General features: G+C 34.4%; 1 protein-coding gene across 1 annotated transcript; it reads right to left on the reverse strand.

Annotated features, from left to right (window-relative positions):
- Nucleotides 1-2,282: 2,282 nt before the first annotated feature.
- LOC116521556 (vomeronasal type-2 receptor 26-like) lies at nt 2,283-14,763 on the reverse strand. The gene is made up of 6 exons (XM_032236215.1): nt 14,549-14,763; nt 12,540-12,831; nt 11,134-12,000; nt 6,070-6,297; nt 3,877-4,003; nt 2,283-3,184 (listed from the first exon to the last, which is right to left on the reverse strand). Exons 1-6 carry the CDS (start codon nt 14,761-14,763, stop codon nt 2,283-2,285), a joined length of 2,631 nt encoding a protein of 876 aa, XP_032092106.1.
- Nucleotides 14,764-16,727: the final 1,964 nt, after the last annotated feature.

Genomic DNA, 16,727 nt, shown 5'->3' on the forward strand with positions numbered 1-16,727 from the left:
TCCATTGTATAGAACACCACTAGTTTAGAATCAAGCTGGACAAAGCCAAGAACCAGAATAAAAATCTGGTTAATAGACCATGTCTTTGAAACATCTCAGGACAAAGAGAGGACTTGAAAAAATACACAAATGCTCTAAACCACTGTTTTTGGAAGGAGACCACAATATAAAAGTCTTTGGCAGGCTTGGAGCTCTTGGAGGTAAGAGAACAACCACCTTGCTCAAACCAAAGGCATTACCTTAGAAAAGATATTTAGTTCTCATATTTCTTTTTCTAATAAATTTCAGAAATTTCTTGTCAATTAGCTCACAGTTAGGAAATGTTTCTTTTTAAAAGAAACCTTTGGATTCATACATGTGGCAGCACTGGGTAAATTTCATTAATCTTTAGCAAAATAAAGTTGTTGTTTTTTTTAGAACATAAAATGCACTTCCCAATCTGGAGTTCCTTCTGGATCTTAAGCCTCCTCCTTAAAGAATAGATGGCAGCTGTGGTTTGGAGGGCTCAACTTCATATTGTAATCAATTATATTCTTTCCTGGATAGAAAGGCTCTCTTCTCAGTCACTCATGCCTCATCATTTTCCTATTTGGACTATTGCAATTCATCATCCTGTAGATCCCCAGAGGTTTCATGAGCTTCTCTTCTGGCCTTTCAGCTAGCCATGAAAACATGGTTCTGCAGCCCTGCTTTGAATGCACAAAGAAACATTCAGCTGTGAGGAGGGTTGAGCTGCTATGGGTTTGCCCATAACTAACATTATGGCCAATTAGGAGAACCTCAAAATTCCACCCCTCCCTTGCACTTCCAGGAGTCTCCACATGGCCCATTTTGGATGCGAGTTAAGTGTAGGGCCTGCACAAAGGATCAGGGAGGGGAAAACAGGCCTCCCAGAAGTTCCAGAAGACTGAGAACACCCCAGAGCACCTCCAGAGCCTGAGGGAACTAGTTTTTGCCCTCTCAGAGGCTTGATGGCCACACTCACCCAGCAACTGGGCACAGAACTCGTTGCTGTTTTTGAAGCCCATCCCTGGTTGTGAGGAAGGTTAGTGTCCTAGGAGCTTCCCCCACCTTTTGATTAATTTTTAATATTGCTTGCCACTTTTAAAATTTGATACATATTTTTAATGTTTTATTTGTACACCAGCCAGATTTCCTTTGTGGGGGAGAAGAGCAGTATTAAAAATATGATAGAATAAACATATTGTTTGCCTAAGCAACTAAAGGAAGATTAAAACTTTGATCTTAGAAATTACAAATAGACCCAGATAATCAGCTCAAAATAAAATTATGGAATTCATTGTAAAGAATACTTCCTAAGAAAAAATACTTTTGAATTATTTTTTTAAAAAAAACATAATAAGATTTTTAAAAAACTGAACACTGTATCGAAGCAGAGAGGAGTAAATATTGCAATTAAAAGGGAAGAACATAGAACCTTGATTTACAATTACAAAATAAAAGGAAAAAATAATTTTGAATATATTGGAGGATAGTTTTCAACAAGAGACTTAGAAATTATTTTTCAGTGTCAACAGAGACATCTGTCTCTATAGAGACACTACATCAAAAAAGGGTTATGGAAGAGGACTGAGTGGAAACCGGATTAGGCTACAAAAGTCACATGGAAAAAGTTGGGAGATAAAAACGAAATCTGATATTTTAATAACTAAAATGGATACACAAGAATAAATCGAGAGAATGATCTAGATTATTTCCCTGAAATTGATTTACAAGAGACTAGCTCAATTTTTAAATAATCTTATGAGAAGAGATAAAGAAAAAACAAAAAGAAATAAAATTCTTGATTTTATTTAAATGCACTGTTAAAAAGAAAAGAAGGGAATACACAACTGATTTATTTGACCAAGATTAAAGTAGATATGTTATTAGCCCTGCTAACCATTAATGGATTTGGTTGTATTAAGCCCGGAATGATGATACTTCTGATGATGGGGGAAAGTAACTTCTTTATATATTTCTATTCAAATTTTTACTATATTCTTAGTTTCCTTTTTTATTTTTATTTCTTTTTACATTCTATCTTTTTATGTACCTTCTACTTCTTTCTTTTTATTCTTTAATTTTTTTCAGTTGATATTAGTTTTTATTATTGTAATCATAACTTTCTGTTTTTGGCATACTACCTTTACCAAACCCACCACCATCAGTCAGTCAATATTATTTCAAATGGTGCTACAGTAGCCTTTTTTTTAAAGCATTGTGTCATTTTCTTCCTGTATGTAATAGACGTGACTTGCTGAGACAGTTGCCTTGCTTCTTCAATGCTTTCTCCACTTAAGCTGATCCCGGTTGTTCAGTTCAGGCCTCACAACAATGATGTACCATTTGGGGAAAAATATAAAACTCAGCAATCCAGCACCAGAAGCTAAAATAGAGAAAATCTCCACAGCAACCATGTATTTTCCTTTAGTGCTCAGGTAACTTGGAACAAATGACAACCACACACTGCAGAACACTAGCATGCTGAATGTAATAGATTTGGCTTCGTTGAAACTGTCAGGTAAATTCCTGGCAAAGTAAGCCACAATAAAGCTGGCAGTGGCTAAAAAGCCTATGTACCCAATCACACTGTAAAACATGGCAGGAGATGCCTCATTACACTGCAAGGTAGTTTCACCCATTCCTGAGTGCATATCAGCATCCGGGAATGGGGGACTGGTTGACAGCCACACAGTACAAATGCCTACTTGAATAAGAGAACAACAAATAACAATGGAATTGGCCAATCCTTTCCCCATCCTTCTAGTCCTCTTTGTTCCTGGTTGGGTGGCCATGAATGCCAGAACCACAGTGATAGTTTTGGCTAATACTGAAGAAATAGCTATTGAGAAGACTATGCCAAAAACAGATTGTTGCAGGACACATGTGATCTTTTGAGGCTGCCCAATAAAAAGCAGTGTAGAAAGGAAGCAGAGCAGAAGAGAGATGAGAAGGGTGTAAGTGAGGTCTCGGTTATTGGCTTTCACAATGGGAGTGTTGTGATGCATTATAAATGTTCTTAATAAAGCAACTGTTATCAGTGAAAGGAAAAGTGCACCGATGGCTAAACCCATTCCTATAGTTTCATTATAGGATAAAAATGTTACAATTTTAGGAACGCAGATATTATGCTGCTTGTTTGGATAATGGCCTTCTTTGCATTCAACACAGTCAGGCATATCTGGAAAACAGAAGTTTATCCTTAGATACACAATGTTTGATACTTATGTAGTTCATATACAAGTTAATTTTAAAGTGTTAAAAGCAATTTTTTACAAGAAAAACTTTTCACTTTTTACAAATGAGTGATTGAAGAATGACTCATTTTTACAAAAACTCAATTTTGGATGCCTTATCTGGATTCTACCAAAATTCATTCACTCTTATGGTTTCTTCTACTGACTTCTCTAGTTCTGTCTAGCATAACTAGCATTTCAGCTATCTACCTACTCAGCTGTTTAGCTAGCTATCATTTATCTAAGACAAACTATACACCACCTATCTAACATATTTTTAGGTTAACAAAAACACTGCCACCCAAAACAAATGCCAAATAATTCCAACAGTCTGATTTGTTTTTTTCCTGAGTAAATAACAAAATTAAAAATAAAAATGAAATTTACTGAGAAATATAGGCTAAAAGATAGAATTTTCCTTAAGCTGAAAATTCTCATATTTAAGAAAATAACAGTCAATTATATTTTCCTATTTTCCATAAGAATCAGTAAATTAAAAATGGAATGATTGAGTACTAACAACTTCATTGTAAATCTGAGAAACTTTAATTTATTCATTCAGTACTTTTCTCAATGACATGAGCCATTACTGATTAATAGTGACTAAAGTCATTGAGAAAAGCACTTTCTCGCTTACCTGCCCATTCAGAAATCTTGCCTTCTGGACAAGGAATGCAATCATAGCAGCAAAATGGCTCCCCTTCTTTCTTTTGTTTTCTGTAACCAGGTTGGCACTTTTCATTACAAACCGAGAAAGGTTGCACCTAATTCATCAGTGAGAGTAGACAACATAAACCAAGATAAACCTTCACAAGGATAACTTTAGATTCCTTACATTCAAAGGACCCATATTACTATATAGGTTTTTTGGGTAAAAATATTAACCAAAAGTTTTCCTCTTCTGATTTGGAGGCAGCTTATCCAAGCTCACTGGAAAAATCTGAAACTAGAAACAGGCTAATCCAACCTTCTATATTTGGAAATTCACTTACATTAAAAGAGTTATTTAACATTGGCTCTAATTTATGCCTCCAATTATTCCATGAATTGCTTTTAGAATGAGTTGCTTGTAAATAAACATTATGTATTAAATCTTAAAACTGAAGATGGTTATCTTTTATTGCAGCCAATATAATATAATGCTATGTATTTCATGAAAACTTTTATGCATGTGTGTATTTATTATATGAGTGTGTGTTTGTGTGTGTGTATGTGTGTGTGTGTGTGTGGTTGTGCAAATTGTAAGTAATCCTCAAATTACAACTGTAATGGAGTCTGTCCATTATGCTTGTCACCCAGGAAGATATTAAACAAATCATGTTAAGTGAACATGCCCCCATCCCTCTTCTCTTTCATATATTTGTTAATCAAATGCACAGGTCGTTGAATGTGCACAGAGTAACTCAGGTGTGAGGAAGACAAAGGGGTTGACTAGTGAATGAACAAGATCACCTGCCTCCCTCCCAGGCCTCTCCCCACCCACTAAGATACCTTATGTTCTGCTTCACAACCCTTGGGGTCCCCACTGCTGCTTTGGCCTTCTCCATACCAATTCTATCACTAATCACTCATTTATCTTTGGAACATCTCCAAAGCTCAAGATGTCGGGATAGGAAAAAAGAGCAGGCAGGGCCACATTGAACAAAATTGACTGTCTTTTCCTCAGATGCTGGTGAAGCTGTTTTCCTTTCGTCGCTAGATGCTTCTCTCCCCTCCACTATTAGCTTTGTTAATCTTACATTAGAGGAGTTAATGATTGAGGAGAGAAGGCAATAGCAAACCTCTTTTTCTTGTAGGCTTCTTGCATATACAAGAATGCTAGATCTAATACGTTCCTGCAGGCCTCTGTTCTCGTCACAAAAGTACTTTTGAGTCTAATGATTTAGAAATCATTAGAATTTTTAATTCTGCCTTGAATCTAAGCATATTTTTTAAAAATCCATTTTTAAAATTATTAAATATTTCTACATCACTAATATTGTCACTTTATAAAATGGGTCACCTCTATTTATTCATTTATGTAAACAAGCCTCTTTATGTATCTAAAAGAAGCTAATTATTATAACATCAAAATGGACAAATGGACAAAATTAAAAAAATATGCATAACTATCTTTTTCCAACTATTAAACTTTTTAAATAAATAAATAATAAAATCTCTCAAGTAAGTGAAACCCATTAAATGAATTTCACAAAAAGGTTGGAAGATGGGATATTGAGAATGTTAGTGATGGGTATTATATTTACCATTACTAGGTGACAATGCACAATCTTCTTAACAGCAATAAAGCATTTTTCATATAAACTGTCTGGAAAAGTATTCACAAACAGAAATGTCTTTATGAATGTTTGCATACCATTCACTTAATTTAAAGGTATCTAAGAATAGGATAAATAATAGGAGAGTACAATATAGAAAGTTCAGGAAGAAAGAAAATAGTGTCTTAGTTCTGAGTTATGCCATGAGAAAAAGGGAAGTTTGAAAAAAGTGTCTGTTCATATACTTCAGTTTCAACAACTGAAACCCAAGTTGAAATTAATTTATCCTTCTATATTAGTATAATGGTAAAATAATATGTTAACGTTTTAATACAAATTATGTGTGTCACACTGTAAATAAGATTTGAACAAATGTGCATTTTAGAGAAGTACAATGTCTATATATTTAGAAACATCCAGATGACAATGTTTTTATATGTACACCAAATCTAAATTGTTATACAATTTAAAGAAATAAGGGGGGGGGAATATGTGGCAGATTCATTCTGAGCAATGACACATTTTAGCACACTTTATTAATAATAACCCAAAATGTGAAGGTTATGTCTTACGTGATTAAACCAAGTGTTCCAGACAATAAGATTTTCATTCATAGTCAGTTTTGGATCTCTTGATTCTTGGATGTTAATCATTCCAACCTTTATTCCAACAAAAGACTTGTTTGGAACCAAAACCCAATTTATAACATCAAATGCTGTTAGAAGCACACCATTCTGGTCAAAGGAAACTTTGTCCCCCATGGTATTGTTAAATGACACTTGTTTCAGGAAATAGAGGAGCTGGGGATGAAATGAAAAGCAAATACTTTGAAAAAGAGCTATAGAAATCCCCACCAAAAAATGGACATTAAAATAAAAATGGACATAAATAAGCACAAAAGGAGGAAAAGGAGGAATTAGCACAAAAAATTAGAGGTGCTAAATAGAATTACTTTGAAAATGCCAATAAACCAGGTAGATGGTTGGTGTATAAATTGAAAAAAGAGAGTGAATCAAAGAAAATATTGCATTTAAGAGATGACCAAGGGCAAATTTGTCTTGGAAATGCAGAGAAGAAGAAAATTATACAAGATTACTATGGTAAGCTGTATGAACAAGACAATATGTAAGAGGGAGGAGTTAAACAATACCTACAAGAAACCAACCTTCCCCAGATACCTAAAGAAATTGAGACAATATTAGAAAGCAGAATAACTATGATGGAGCTAACCAAAGCACTTAAAAAACAAAATAACGGAAAGACCCCAAGTCCAGACGGGCTGCCAGAGGAATTCTACAAGACACTTCAGGAATTGTTGTCCCTCCCACCATTAGAAGTTATGAACAAGGTGATATCAGAGAGCAGGATACCTTAATATCATATATTACACTTCTGTCAAAAGAGGAGGCTGATTTATCACAAATTAAGAACTATAGACCTATCTCTTTGTTAAACTCAGACTATAAGTTATTTGCTTCAATATTAGCAGAAAGACTTAAAAAATACTTAAATAGTTTTATCCACCCTGACCAAAATGGATTTTTACCAAAAAGACAATTTAAAGGTAATATGAGAATAATTCTGTACACTTTGGAGTATTATGAGGCGCACCCCGAAAAACAAATGGCTTTGATTTTTTCAGATGCTCAGAAAACATTTGATAATGTGAATTGGTGATTTATGTTCTTACAACTGGAACAGATGAATTTTGGTAAGAAATTTACCCAAGCCATTCAAACCATATACTACAAACAAACAGCAAAGATAATGATAAATGGAGAATTGACAGATTCTATTGAAATAAAGAAAGATATGACACAAGGCTGCCCATTATCATTTCCACTTTTTGTTTTAACATTAGAAGTCTTAAATATAAAGATCAGAGAAGAAAAAGAAATAAAAGGAATGAAAATTAAAAAAGAAGAATATAAACTACAAGCATTTGCAGATGTCTTGGTTTGTTATTCTTGAGGACCCATTAGAAACGGCACCCAAATTGATAGAGAAAATAGAGGAATATGGAAGAGTACCAGGTTTGAAAATAAATAAAGATAAAATGAAGATTTTGACAAAATATACCATCAAGACAAAAAGAAGAATTGGCAGAAGCCTTGGAGATTCAAGTCACAAACAAGGTCAAATATTTGGGGATATACTTAACTGCAAGATGCGGCACACCTAAAGAGAATAAATATCATAAATTTAAGCAGCACATTGCAACTGACTTGATGAAATGGGAAAACCTACAACTATCAATGTTAGGGAGAATATCTACAATCAAAATGAACATGTTACCCAGAATTCTATATCTATTCCAGACAATTCCAATTAGATTAGGAAAAGACTATTTTGAGGAATTAAATAAAATAGTACTGAAGTTTATTTGGCAGGGGGGGAAAGCAAGAATAAAATTAAAATTGTTACAAGATGCTAGAATAAGAGGAGGACTGGGCTTATCTAACTGGGAATTATATTACCAGGCAAGAAGTTTGATGTGGGTTAAGGAGTGGATAACATTATGGAATTCTAGATTATTGACTGTAGAAGGACATGACTTACTGTTGGATGGCATGCTTTTCTATAGTATAAGGGAACTAAAACACAGGGTTATTTTAGAAAACACTGTTCATGGAAAGCTTCGTTACTGAATTGGGAGAAGATCAAAAGGCAATATTATTTAAAAATCCCAGTCTGACTATCAACTATTGAAGCTTTTTCATATCCAATAATATACACAAAGGAACAAACAGTTAGATATGGTGAAATATTGAATAAAGAGGGTGAACTTAAATCTATGCAAGAGTTGAAACAGGAAGGAATATGAATGAATTGGTTTTCATATGTGCAAATACAATCTAGATATGATAAAGATAGCAAAACGGAAGGTTTCTATAATAAAATGACTGATTTAGACAAAATTTTGACAGGTACTCATGAAACAGTAATTAAAAAACTATATGGACACATACTAGAGGTTAAGTTAAAGGAAGAACAAGTTAAAGAACCTAAGATAGCTTGGGAGGGGATTTTTGGATATGGGATTGAACTAGAGAAATGGCAGAAATTGTGGTCTCAAAATTATAAAATGACAATGTCAACAGCATACAAGGAAAATTTTTATAAGAAGTTTTACATTTGGCACCTACTCCCAACAAGAATAGCAAGAATGTCCAAGAATAAGTCAGAAAAGTGTGGGAAATGTCATCAGACACCGGGTTCATATTACTATATCTAGTGGACTTGCATAGAAGCTAAAAGGTACTGGACTAAAAATCCACATGTGGTTGGAGAAAATGATACAAAAACACATATACTTTAAACCAGAGTTTTTTTATTGGGAATCATACCAGAAACATATAATAAAGATCTGAAATATTTGATTGTAAATGTTTTAACGGCGGCTAGAATTGTATTTGCAAAAAATTGGAAAAATGAGAAAATACCAATGCAGGAGGAAGTTATTCAAAAAACAATGGAATGTGCTGAAATGAGTAAATTGACATTCGAAATTAGAGAACAAGAAGATGAACAATTTTATAAGGTATGGGATTTGTTCTACCAGTGGTTAGATAAAAAAAATATGGAAATGAAAAATCTTGGAGAAGTTTTTCATATTGTAATAATAGAATGAGATAGGTGATACCATAAAGGCATATTATTATTAACTAGATTTATAATGATGCAATGGAATATATATATATATATATATATATATATATATATATATATATGTATGTATGTATGTATGTATGTATGTATGTATGTATGTATGTATATGTATATGTATATGTATATGTATATGTATATGTATATGTATATGTATATGTATATGTATATGTATATGTATATGTATATGTATATGTATATGTATATGTATATACATATATATGAATCTAATATCTAGAATATTTTGTTTAAAATGAAGGAATAACAATTGTAGTTGAATATATGATGTACAATGATATCAACATATCTATGTATATTTAATGGACAATTCGTGACTTTATATACAATTGAAAATGGTTATGGTTATGAAAATGTTGGAGATTTTTTTCATATGGTAAGAATAATAGAATGAGATAGGTGATACTATAAAGAAATATTATTACTAAATAGATTAATAATGATGTAATGGAATGTTGATATATACATGAATCTAATCTTTAGAATATTTGTTTAAAATGAAGGAATAACAATTGTAAGCTGAACATATGATCTACAATGAAAAAATGTACCTATGTATACTTGATGGACAATCTGTGATTTTATATATAATTGAAAGCAGTGATGCACAAATGTTTTTAACCAAACGACATGCTATATGTATATGTAATTGATGATGGTTTTATGTTTCATGTGTTGTTCATCTTTGTCTAAAAATAAAAAACTCTTTTAAAAAAGAAAAAAAGAAAAACAAATACTTTAGAAAGTGTTCCAACTCAGGGAACTGAAGAAAGATGTGAATATTTGTTTCACCTATCCACTTCCAGACACAACATGCATACCGTAAGTCATTGGAGGTTGGAATAATTTCATTTAAAAGTCAGCTCCAAATGTGTCTCACACTAGGAAATTCTATTGCCTTTGAACTGATTTTAAGTCAATAATTCAGATTGTCTTAATGAGCAATGGTGCAGCAGTAGCTAGATAGTGTAACTTGTTACTTTCTGACTGATTTTCTCCTTGTAAGCTTACTATAACAAAATAAAAGAGGAACCCAGGACAGAAGGAAGGAAAGGAGGAAGGAAGAGCAAGTAAGAAGGAAGGGGAGGTAAGGAGGGAGGAAGGAAGGAAGGAAAAAAGGAAGGAAGATTTCTGATGCTCCCAGCTCCCTATAAGGAAACTTAATGGGAAATCAGCAGGTAATCAGAATTGCGTTCTGTTCTGAGACTGTGAGTTCTAATTCTGCCTTAGGCATGAAGTGAACTGGGTTCGCTTCCAGACGTATGAAGAAGGCAAGGTTAAACCACTTCCAAAAATCTGGCCATGATTTTTTTGTGTAAATGATTAGAAGTCATTTACACAAAGAAACCTACGTGCACACAAACCCTAAATATTTAAGTGCATTTTTGTAGGAATATGTTTCCTGAATACCAATTAATTATTGTGCAACAAATTTTAAATTTCAAATTAACTGAGCAGGAACTTTCCTTGAACTAACTAAATGGAATTGAACTACTTACTTAGGATTAAGCTCTATTTAACTAAATAGGAAATAATTGTGAGTAAACAATTTAATATTATATCAAGCATGAAAAGAGGAGAGAAGATACCCCATATTCTGTTTTTTTAAACAAAAGAGAATTACATCTTATATAACATTAGTCATGTAACAACTTTTTACATAGGGCATTAAAGAATTTTATGTCAAAAAATGGATTGTGATCTTAATAAAAAAAATTGTATACAAAATTTTCTAGAATTGTTTGTTACACAATAATAAGAGTAATAAATTTAATAAATATTGATAAAATTCATATGCCCCCCACCCATGTTATAGAAAGCATTATACTAATACAAGGATTCCTATTAACGGGTTTGCTCCCTGCAGTTTACTTAAATAATTACTTGTATGCTTTTATGGTATTAGTTCCACTACTGAGAATAAAGAACCAATGGGCCTTTCGAAATATTACCTTCCATGATTGCTGAGTAAGAGATGTCCATTTCCTCTTCTCCATCATTTTTTTGTACTTGAATCTGGAGGAATACATGGCATGCAAAGCATGAGCCACAGCAAAGGCAGCATTATAGATGCTGTAGCTATGCCCAGTAATGGTTTTCTCTAAAATGTTTTCAGAAATGTTCTCCAAGTCCTCCAGTCTACTGCAGAGGTTTCGATATTTACGGTTCAGAATCCAATTGGGGAAATTGCAGCCAAAAGCAGAAGACCAAAAGTCCCTCATTAAAAAATCTTCTTTCACATTGGAAGGCTTTCTGTCCCAAATAAATTCCTTAAATCCTTGTAGTTCACTTGAATGGATAGCCAAGGATAAAGCACCATGATAGATTAGTTCAGCAGTTTTTTGACCCCGTTTATTACTATAGTATTTAAGTTCTAGCTGAGCAGTCAAAATCCACACTTTACCATTGATCTTGTTTGTTCTTTCATTATCCCTTCCTAGACGTAACAACATGTCCAAAAATACTGGAGTGCGAATATCACCAAAGAGGAGAAATATATTAGCTGTGCTGGTCATGATTCTATTCCATAATTTATATTTCCATTTTTTAATATTCCCATATTCACTTTTCATTCCTATATTGTAGATTGTATCTATAAAAGCAAAGCAAAGTCCACAAGTAACAAATTCTGGAACCATAATTTGAAATATCCATTCAGAATTTATTCCATTTGCAATGAAAAATCCAACCCAGGTCCACCTGAAATAGAGAAGTAATTTGAGAATTTCCTTATACTGATGGGCTTCATTTGGAACCATTTGGTAGAAGTAAGTGGTTTGGGTGTGATTCATTGTCAATGGAGCAGAGCCATAGGAGAGCTAAAAAGATTGGTAATTGGAGACGAGGCAAAGAATGAAATGGAATGAAGCAAAATTAATGTGTATATCCACTTATTCTTTTTTATTGTTTAATATTTCATATGCAAATTCATCAGTATTTAAAACAGAATAATTTATCTTTATGTTGGAACCAACTTTGTTAATATGCTAAAGAGATAAATTCTATATTTTCTAAAAAAAATGAAAATTCTTCTGGATAAAAAGTACCTTGTGATAAAAATTTATCCTTCACAAGAAAAGTATTTCATAAAATATCATTTTTAACGTTATGAAGAGAACATTATAACGTTCTCTTCTTTAACTTCTAATTTTTCAGCTACACTAACAGCACTGAAAAACTTTTTAATGCTGGAATAATCTGGGATGATAATTCTCAGATGAGCTATATTGCCACACCAATAAATTTGATATGATTAGAGGAAATAAATCCAAATCTGTCTAAAGAATGTGTCAATATCTGATTAAAAAAAGATAATTGGATCACTTCTAAATGCATATAATCTATACATATATCCTACCTGAGGAATTTTGTAGATGCTAAAAATATTTGGGATCTGAGAGGAAGATTCAATGCCAAGTCCTTCAATGATTGCAAGAAGATTGTCTTTACTATCACAATGGTAATTTGGGAGAAATTGCTCCTTTGGAGAAATAAGTTGCATTGCAGAACGAAAGGCCCACCTGGTATTGAAATGGCTATCATAGATATGGAATCCAAGAGTGATGTTGGGTAAGACCTGTGGGTCTTCATTGATTTTCTTTATTGCAAAGTCCAAGGCCAGAATATGCTGGTAGTTCTGAGTCATAACCCTACAGTGGGAGTTTAATTATGTGTCAGACTAATTCAGTAATATATAGATATATATTCCATATTTTAAGAGGCATACTTGGTACAAAAACGTGACCCAGAAGTTGATCTATCAATTAGAGGAAGACAGGAATGGACCTCATCTATGTAGTTTCCAACAAACTTACATAAAATGTATGTGAAATTTCTAGAGTAAAAACAAATTAACTATTTATCTTTTTTGAAAGCAATAAGATTCTCTGCAATAAAGTTGAGTTCTACATAGTAGTTTAGGAGTCATGCTTGGTATAAAATTTTTAAAAGTTACCTCAGCATGAGGGCCCACAGCAATCTAAAGGGTGATATTTACTCTGCAAGGTTACTATTTACAGCAGACTATTTTTAAAACAAAGCAACATTTGCACATTAAAGAGATGATTTAACATTTTATAATATACAAGCTTCTGTTCTTTCACTCCCAGGATGATTTTCGAATTCATAAATGTATCTGTTGATATACACTATATTGCCAAAAGTATTCGCTCACCGATCCAAATAATCAGAATCAGGTGTTCCAATCACTTCCATGGCCACAGGTGTATAAAATCAAGTACCTAGGCATGCAGACTGTTTTTACAAACATTTGTGAAAGAATGGGTTGCTCTCAGGAGCTCAGTGAATGGAACTGTGATAGGATGCCACCTGTGCAACAAATTCAGTCGTGAAATTTCCTCACTCCTCAATATTCCCCAGTCTACTGTCAGCTGTATTATATGAATGTGGAAGTGTTTGGGAATGACAGCAACTCAGCCACGAAGTGGTAGGCCACGTAAACTTGTCCAACATCAGTGTGTGACCTCACAAATGCGCTTCTGGAAGAATGGTCAAAAATTCCCATAAACACACTCCTGAACCTTGTGGACAGCCTTCCCAGAAGAGTTGAAGCTGTTATAGCTGCAAAGGGTGGACCGACGTCATATTGAACCCTATGGATTAGGAATGGAATGTCACTTACTGTAAATTCATATGCGAGTAAAGGCAGGTGAGCAAATACTTTTGGCAATATAGTGTATCTCTACTGAGAACACCAGCTGATTTTGTCCCATCACCCCAAATACTACTTTCAGAGAATACAAAGATTATAGGTAGATAAAGGCTAAGGTGACCTCTTCTATACATAACTTTTTACCAAGAAAGTTATATCAAACATTTAAAATCTCTGGAAGTTGAACTTGATTTTCGTAAAATTTGCATTGCCTTTTTACCTTATGCATATTTGTTTATAAAGACTTTTTCTGATTGATTTAAGATTGTTACATATTTCAGGTTCCTATAGAGGGATAAATTCAAAAACAATTGTACAAAGTAGAATTTTAATTTGAAACAACGGCTGAATTAAGAGAATATTGGTATAAATGAATGAAAATGTATTCCTTAGTAAGAAGTTAAATGTACATGTTACTCTTTTATGTATCTTCCTAGTTATCTTTAGTAATCTTACTAAATTGTCTTCAAATGTAACTAAACATTAATCAATCTATAATATTTTGACTTCATTAAAATATCTTAAACACTGACTATATAATTAATATTTCCTTGGAGAAGCAGGGCAGCATGATCAGATTTGCAATCTTATTGGATTTCTAGGAAAAGAATGTATTACATCCCTTGCTACAATAAATCATACCAATAAAATTGATCTTCTCCATATAATCTGTGCAAAGGTATCTAATTCCTTACTGGTACTTTTCAGAGTATGTTGGAGGTGGTGATTTATCAAAAGATTTTGGGCTGGAGACAAAGAAGGTATGACGAACAAGGCCACCAAGAAGAAGATCCCCTGGCTTAAGGTACATGTGAAAAATGTGATGGTGATCCACAATTCGACACTTTATGTTCATCTGGTATGTCACACGAGGCAGCAGCAGAACAAACAATCCTACTACAATCAACATACTAAGTACAAATTGACCTTCTAAACTGAAACACAAATGCATGTACAGCTACATCTATGAAAAGAATAGCTGGATTTAAATGAAAATTGAAATGTAATGACTAAACCACAAGGAGCATATGTTTAGATCAATCTAACTCAAAACCTATCTGTAAATCATTTTTATCCCTGTACTTATATATACTCGCTACAAACATTCATGCATACACCCACACACAAACACATAAGGATATGCTGTTATACTTGTCAACAAGTTGTAATAAAATCAACAGAGACATTGGAAAGTAATAGAAATAATTACAGTTATTTGATAGTTGCCTGGGGCTTCTAATTAGAATAGAATAGAATAGAATAGAATAACAGAGCTGGAAGGCAAATTGTAGGTCATCTAGTCCAACCACCTGCCCAAGCAGAAGACTAGGCTTGTCAAACTCTAGGCTCGCGGGCTGAATCTTGGAAATAGAAAAGGATTGGCCTGCAGTGTATCTGGCAGCCAAAATGGGGGATGGGAGCTATATGTGCCCCTCTAGGTATTCAGCCTAGATAGCCTCCTCCAGAACTCTTCCAGCCAAAATGGGACATAGGGGTCCACATATGGCCCCCTCACAGCCTGTGTTTCACCTGGGTGGCCTCCTGTAGCACACTGCTGGCCAAAATTGGGCATAGGGGAGAATGCACAGTCCTCATGCCCCAATTTGGCTGGCAAAGTGCTGCAGGAGTCCACCCAGACCAAAAATGGTCTGTTTGGCCCCACACCCCATTTTGGTCAGTAGGGTGCTAAAGGAGGTATCTGTCCCATCTCTCCCCCCCTTGCTGGCCCACAGAGGAGAACTACAATGCTGATCCAGTCCTCAAAGAAATCCAGTTTGACACCCCTGCCCTACACCATTTCTAACAGATCCAAGTTTCTTCTTGAAAACCCAATCTCTTCTTGAAAGCTTTCAATGATGAAGCTCCCACAACTGCTAGATTCTAGAAAAAAATTAACAGAAAACTTTTTCTTGTGAAATGGAGAGAAAAAAGGGGGAGGAAAATTAGCTTCTGAAATGTATTTAAAATTATATACACCTATTTTTTTCCTAAAGTCAACCCATATTCAAATTATGGTCAGTTAAAACAAATTTCAGATTGTGATTAATTTTTGAAGCACAATTTACCTAATCTAAAAATTTTGAATAAAAAGTCAGAATTTATCTAATTTTTGTAAGGGTCATTGTTGTGTGTTGAAGAAAGTCCTCGCTGTTACGAATGACAGCTCGGAAGCAGCCAGGCGCGTCTTAGCCAATCAGACGCGCCTGTCAGTTGCCGAGCTGTCATCCGCGCGAGCTGTAACACGAGCCAGGTGCTTGCAGTATAAAAGGCAAGCCGTTTAAACAGTTAACTGTCTTGTTAGAGCAACAACCTTGCTGATTGCTATATTGTTTCAGCTGTTCCTGCAGCCGCCTAGCCGGCTTTCATTTAATACATTGTTGCGAGTTTTGTTACACTCCTTCAGCTACTGAATAAAGGTTACAGTGTTTTAAAGGACCTGCTTGGTTTTTTCAGTTATAATACTGGCGACGAAGACTGGGGACCTGTAACCTGAAGAAAATCAACTGCAATTTTCTTCTCTCAGTTGTTTAGAGTTCTCCTCACCGTCATGGCTGGTATGCCTACTTTTGCACCTTTTGGAGTCGGAGGTGAGACTTGGGAAGCATTCCTGGAAAGGTTTGAGTGCTTTCTGATCGCAAATAACCGCCAGGGTTATTCTCAAGCGCGAAAGTGCGGATTTTTTCTTACAGCTTGCGGTCCGGAAATGTTTGCCACCGCAAGGTCTTTTGCCGCCCCAAGAGCGGTTTATGACCTCTCCTGGCAAGAGCTCACAAATGGGCTTCAGGCTTACTATGCCCCTACCCCCTCCAAAATAGCAAGACGTTTTGCTTACCGCAGGCGCGTCCAAAAGCCTGCAGAGAATGTCAACCAGTT

This window comes from Thamnophis elegans, chromosome Z (assembly GCF_009769535.1).
Source record: "Thamnophis elegans isolate rThaEle1 chromosome Z, rThaEle1.pri, whole genome shotgun sequence".
NCBI lineage: Eukaryota > Metazoa > Chordata > Lepidosauria > Squamata > Colubridae > Thamnophis > Thamnophis elegans.

Bases quoted from the DNA above. Each gene is read 5' to 3' on its own strand.
- LOC116521556 (XM_032236215.1), bottom strand. From the start codon at position 14,763: ATGTTGATTGTAGTAGGATTGTTTGTTCTGCTGCTGCCTCGTGTGACA. The intron at 6,298-11,133 runs GTAATATTTCGA...TTTCATCCCCAG, and splicing joins TTACTCAGCAATCATGGAAG to CTCCTCTATTTCCTGAAACA. The intron at 3,185-3,876 runs GTAAGCGAGAAA...TCTGTTTTCCAG, and splicing joins CAAGATTTCTGAATGGGCAG to ATATGCCTGACTGTGTTGAA.